At 43.3% G+C, this 6,000-nt stretch overlaps 2 protein-coding genes across 2 annotated transcripts; both read right to left on the bottom strand.

Moving 5' to 3' along the window:
- Nucleotides 1–2,720: 2,720 nt before the first annotated feature.
- On the bottom strand, nucleotides 2,721–3,073 carry Bfra_006303 (uncharacterized protein; the record flags this gene model as incomplete). The annotated part of the gene is made up of 2 exons (XM_037336676.1): nucleotides 2,721–2,926; nucleotides 3,025–3,073. 2 exons carry the CDS (start codon nucleotides 3,071–3,073, stop codon nucleotides 2,721–2,723), a joined length of 255 nt encoding a protein of 84 aa, XP_037198042.1.
- Nucleotides 3,074–4,731: 1,658 nt separating this feature from the next.
- Nucleotides 4,732–5,096, bottom strand: Bfra_006302 (uncharacterized protein; the record flags this gene model as incomplete). The annotated part of the gene is made up of 2 exons (XM_037336675.1): nucleotides 4,732–4,787; nucleotides 4,907–5,096. 2 exons carry the CDS (start codon nucleotides 5,094–5,096, stop codon nucleotides 4,732–4,734), a joined length of 246 nt encoding a protein of 81 aa, XP_037198041.1.
- Between the last annotated feature and the right edge of the window lie 904 nt (nucleotides 5,097–6,000).

Raw genomic sequence — 6,000 nt, 5'->3', positions numbered from 1 at the left:
CGTTGGAGCACGCGGGATCTATCTCTTCAATTGATACAACGACCGGAGGTAAAGTTGATGTATCTATGAAACGAAAATACTGATAATGAAGTTGTGTTTGCTTAAAGATGTCGTTATTGGTGGTTTAGCTTCATCGCTTGGTCGGTATATACCGGTCTCTAGAGTACTTGTAATAGAAAAGAGTGTATAAAAATGTTCTAATCAGAAACAATCGATGATAAGATCCACACAATGTCTATAAGATCTAGTCAGAAACTTTTAGTCAGAAACAGGTAATCTTTCAAGTGCTCCGTGTGTTGAAGATCTGAAAGATTCGCGATGCGCCGCAGGGGAAAGAGTATTGTGCAACGTTGAAAGCTGCCAAAATCCGACGCACGCCTGCAGTGTGCTCAAGCTAGAATTTCCCCCACTGAATCTTCAATGCTAGATGTATCAAAAGTCGGCAGCTGATCCGTGAGGTGGAGGTGATTAATCTGTGACAGAACGGATATCAGCCAGTTATATTAAAGTAAATGGTCGCATATCGGGAAATACTAAATGCTTTAAAGGAGAATGACCATTTTGGGGCGGTAAATGGGTATGAAGAGGGAAAAGATTGTGCCGATGAACAAGTGATATGAGCTTTTCGTGCTAGAGTAAACTTGGATGAGTGGTTGAATGGGAGGGTATATGACGGAGATGCAAGCATTGGGCTTCCGCTTTAAGGCTGATTGGGAAATCTGGAGTAATTGATTGCCAAGATTGAAAGGCAAGCATTCAAATCAGAGGTTCGCCAAAGGTTGCTAGGCCCTAAGTTTCCCTGCTACCCGGCCATCCATGTATATAACAAGGACTATTATCATGTTAAAATGTAGCGGCATAATTGCGATGCTCAGAGACCTCATCAGTCTAGTTTCTTGTGACAGGCTATCGGCAGGGATTCAAAATATGTGCCAGTGAGTAGTAGTTACCGGAACACTCTGCATGAAGCAAATGTCAAGGGTGTTAAATCCTAAGGTGGGTATGGCCACGAGGCAAATTCATCTTAAGATCTTTCCCGATTGGGATGCAAACTTGAAATCTCATCCTTATTTGGTAGTCGGGTCGGCAGGAAGTTCCTGTCATACTTCGGGACATGATATGCACTGCTGATTGCGCGCTTGATTCGATTCTCCAGCGGAAACTCAATGCTCAAGAAGATGGTTTCCAGGCAGCTCGGTACTGATGAGCCATCCTAAAACTTAAAACGACATATAGAGGAGATCTTTCAAATAAATTGTTAAAACATACCGGGAATCTGTTCAACTTGCACACCTAATTCACCGACCACTGATATTTGTGAAGGATGACCTCCCTGCAGAATTCTCGGGTTGTGGCGTGGGTAAGCGTTCCTACTTGCATGTATGCGGACTCCAATCCACTTCCGGCAGAGGATACCGACAGGTTCGGGCCGTTGATAGGACAGGGTGAATTCCAATGACTCGGAGTTATTATGTTGATACTTTGGGGGCGACGTAAGTCTTGTATCAAAAAGACGAGCAGATGGGGTGTGACGAAATAATATATGAGAATCTAGGTTCTGGCAAGGTGTATTGGTACATGTATGTATTGTGCGACGTTCGAAATGAAGAGACCCTTGATTAGAAACCTTGGGAATATTTTGATAATTTCCTAGCTCACGCGATTTGATGTCAATTTGGGAAATATGTGAATGTGAGATGCACGTGGGTGATCTTCCTGAATTTCGTTTTTGATGATCTTTATTTTCCTGACGCCAAATGCGGATTTGTACATGAACAATGCTTTAGTCTAGGATCCCGAGAATGGTCTAGGTCTAGGCCGTTGATGGCATTAGAATAACTGATGCACGATTTGTGTCCGTAGGAGATTTAATAGGCGACGCGGCACAAACCTGGTAAAAGAGGTTCAAGATTTGGTACTGGGAATATAGTGATGGGATAAGGTGGTGGTACCTGCTATCCTTATATACCCTTGCTACACTGTATTTAAACGGGTACCTTGAAGAGATTCACTGGGGTTTGTCTCGACAACATGCTGTGTTCCTAAGATCAGCGTTGCCAAACATGCTCGAGGTGCATGATAATGTATGCAAGGCTGGTTGTGAGAGAAATGTTGCAAGATGCAGATACAGCTTTCAATGCCATTTAATTTTCATTCACCCCCGCGCGTACAAACATAGCTTTATCTTTGACAAGGAAGAACCAAGGTTACCGCAGTGGGGTTTTCAAGTTCCGGTTCTTCAACAGTGCTGTCGAGGCGTCAAAGATCTCGAAGCAGGGAGATCTCCTGTCGACCTAGAAGCGAGCCATGTACACCCAATGGCGAATTAAATAAACACTAATTGGTGTTTCATCTTCTGGAGCTTGCTCAGAGCCTCTTTTTACCACTGACTCTAGGTAGCCCATCCATCGTTCAAAAAAAGGAGGGGGGATGTATCTTTCCGGAAAGAAAGCATATTCAGAGGAGTGGTTCCGTTAGCACTGTAGGGGTTTAGGAATCATGCCAAGACTCTAGATGTTGAGCCATGGCATCCGAGGTACCTGCGGATTATTGTGGGGGCAATAAATGTTGAAATGAGGGGATAGTCGACAAATATGCCGGTTTAAGTGGGCGGTATATCTGTTCGTTTTTGATCTGTGTTGATGGCGACACATACGCGCCACAGATCCATTGATCAACTATCTACTCTTTTTCTTCCAAAGACACTAAAAGTGGTATCATCATCTCATTTTGATGATTGAGTTTCCCATTATCTGCATCTTTGGTTTCAATTGGATCCCTTCGAAATACCGACGGTACGTAGAAAGCATGATCATCTTATCGAGTCTGGCATCGATATTGATATTTATCTTGATTGCATCGAATTCATTGATTGTGCTGCTAGCTCTAGATTCTTGAAGACCATGCCTGACCGCTTCTGATAGGCCTACAGGCTCAAAAGCATTGAGGCATTTCAATTTGCAGCACTGATTATACCGGATCTTAATTAGTCGCTCATCTGACCGCTGCAGGAGTCCATCTCACTGCTAATCGAATTGGGCTTTACAGGAATTAGCGGGGTTTCCTCAGCCATGAAGCCTGAATTCTTTTACTTGACAATTGCAATTTCCTCGGTGTAGTCTGCTACCGGTTGCCGAAACAATACTGTATGACCTACGATAGGTATAACAGGGAGACATTGGGATGAAAATACAAAGGCCTCGCCCAAAGGTAAAAGTGTAGATTGAGGCGTGCTAATATGCTTGTCTGGACGGCTTCATTTGCAGGGCCTACCTGGACCGCTTCAAGATTCTAGCGAGATCCAAGATATCCACCTAACAGAAAAATGCACTGCCTCCTTGGCCGTGACTGTCAATCAAGAAGGTTTAGATGAGCGTCACGGGTCGCATATTTACCCGATAAAGTTTTGTTAGGACAAGCCTTCCAATGTGTCGGTATGGGATATATGATATCTCCCAAGTCCCGACTGCGAGTCTCGATCTAAGAACCATATTAACTTGACTCATGACTGCGTAAGGAACGTGTGGATACTTGTTTTGGGTTAACTCTTGAGCTTCGATTAGATGGTGACTGACAAGGAGATTCGTTGTAGACAAGACTGTCACTGTTCCCATGCATTTGGATTATGGGGAAGTACCCTAGGTGACGTTGGATAGCATTTGACGTTACTCCAGCGGCATGGATTCCATGTCTTAAGAATAGAGTTTGTGCTGCCATGGCATCGCGGTCAAACATTACTAAATTAGTTATGTACACTTCGGAAACCGAACTACCGTGCTCATCTAGTGTCCGAGTCTAAATGACCGATTTGAGCAAGTCAGTAACCGATTTGAGATGAAGGATGATTATGCTTGAGCGTAAATAATTGCGATGAGAATTTACACGGCATTCTTTAGATACTGCAAAGTTTTTGGAAAAATCCATGTTTTAGGCATTGGCTATTTTTGTCGATACCGACAGAATTGATATTCCAAGCTCCAGGCTCGGAATTCTGGTTTCATACAGGGCTTGAGTATCGTTTTGAAGGGATTGAACCTTTGAGGAATCAGAGAATCAAAGACATTCAAAATTGCGAAGAAGATCGCTGCACTATCTCATTTCGCCCACTCCGAGTTCGTTTGGTTGAGATCGGGTTATTGTCGAAAATGCCAGGTTGATCTGTTGAAGATGACGACAAAGGGCTCTGTGGTGCTGTCTAACACCGGGGGACCATCCGAATCTAGAGGCATTCCCGGCGCTTCATTTCTTAAAACTTAGGGTAGCTGGCCATTTGAGTATAGCGTTCACACTGCAAAGTCGAGACTCGTATTGTTCTATGATTGAGAAGGCTTTGTTAAGCACTCTGACTTTGTTCTAAATTGATATCACGATTCATTGAAGCTGTGTCCCTTGAACTTCCTTCGGAATCCTTCCTGAAGCTGCAGGTTCTGTCTAGATTTCATTTTAGAAGAGAATTCAATCAGAGATCAAAAACACCGACAGCTGGTATCTTATCGCCGAACATCACTTTACCTCCTACCCACTCCTCTGGAATGCCGGTAGAGTTTGCCGAAAAAAAGTAAATGAGAATATTATGATATTCAGCATGGATGTGAATCCGTTTTTTTTCCATTATCCGGTTACTGGGTATCAAGAACTGATCGTCTTCTCATGGTGTAAGATTGATATTGATCGGTATCAAGGTAGAAATTGCAATACTACTGTAAAAACAAGGGATAAACCGCCATTTGCCTAAGCATCGTGATATTTGAAATATGTCCGAGAGAAGATGAGAAGCTCTGGCCCAACTAGGATGTGTTAGTTTGGCTTGGAGAAGACCCATTTTGAATGTTAGTGGGTATGCCGAAATCTGAAACGTATGATAGAAATCCATGATGTATCGTATGCCTCCTAATTTGGCAATCACATGCTCTATCATGGAACCAACCGCCAGGAACGGAAAATTGGTCCAATGTTAGTTGCAGATCTTTGCTTTTCTTTGTGTTGAACTGGGGCGCTTTAGGATATTTAGGGTAGTAGATAACATGGATTGTTCTCCGAATTGTCCTCAATGGAGGGATAGATGCATCCTCACTGATCCACCATTTCATAGTCATGTTGAAAGAAAACTATTTCAAAAAATTCCTCAAATCAAAAATTAAAATAGAGGCTGAAAGGGTATGTGCGTGCATTTAACGTTGCGTGTTCAGAATGTTTTATATGTGTACTCTATTGAGGGATACAAGCTTGAATCCGGGAAATTCTCCGAGTTCCGCAGTAGTTGCACACCTCTATGATGCCCACCATAAATGCTTGCTGTAAGTTTGCGACGGCGAGCGGTAAGAAAACGTAAAATAGGTGTTACTGGAACCTCAAATAGACAGAACATTGATTCCCCTGTAACGATCACAGAATATTCGCAAACATTACTCCAAGAATAGTTCGGCGATTGTCCCGAAAAGTCGATATTACCCTCCAGTCTTCATATCAACCACGTTGAAATACTAGCGATATACCCAAGGATCGGAACTTTACGTGCAAGGGGTGCAAGGAGGTTAGGGCGTTTGCTCAGGACCAAGAGATCATGTAAAGAAATATCTCCAAGGCTACCAGAAGTCTTTCCCCGACGTTAGACAAGATCAAGTAGGTATCCGCTGCTCCGGGAGTATAATGAAACACTCTGTAACGCTCCACCATGTTCAATGGCGACGTCGGTATCTACATCACAGAACCTTCGTATATAAAATGAGCCAACAAACAACTTCGGGGTAACGTTGAGTGACAGATTGACAGTTGCCGACTAGGGTACATTCTAAGGGAAAATGGGAAATGCCGTTCGTACAAATTCAACACTGAAGACCCGATGAGGTGACAGTAGTGCAAGGGGGAGAGGAGGATTGTGGAGCCTCAATGAATAAGTTATCTCCATTCCTGGGTCCACTCCCATGTCAGTAGTCTGTTCAAACATTCAGATAATGCAAACAATGGTCGGGCAATTACTCAGGACAATGCCTCAGCCTC

This window comes from Botrytis fragariae (assembly GCF_013461495.1).
Source record: "Botrytis fragariae strain BVB16 chromosome Unknown tig00000000, whole genome shotgun sequence".
Classification (NCBI taxonomy): domain Eukaryota; kingdom Fungi; phylum Ascomycota; class Leotiomycetes; order Helotiales; family Sclerotiniaceae; genus Botrytis; species Botrytis fragariae.
This window is presented reverse-complemented; position numbering and strand designations above follow the sequence as displayed.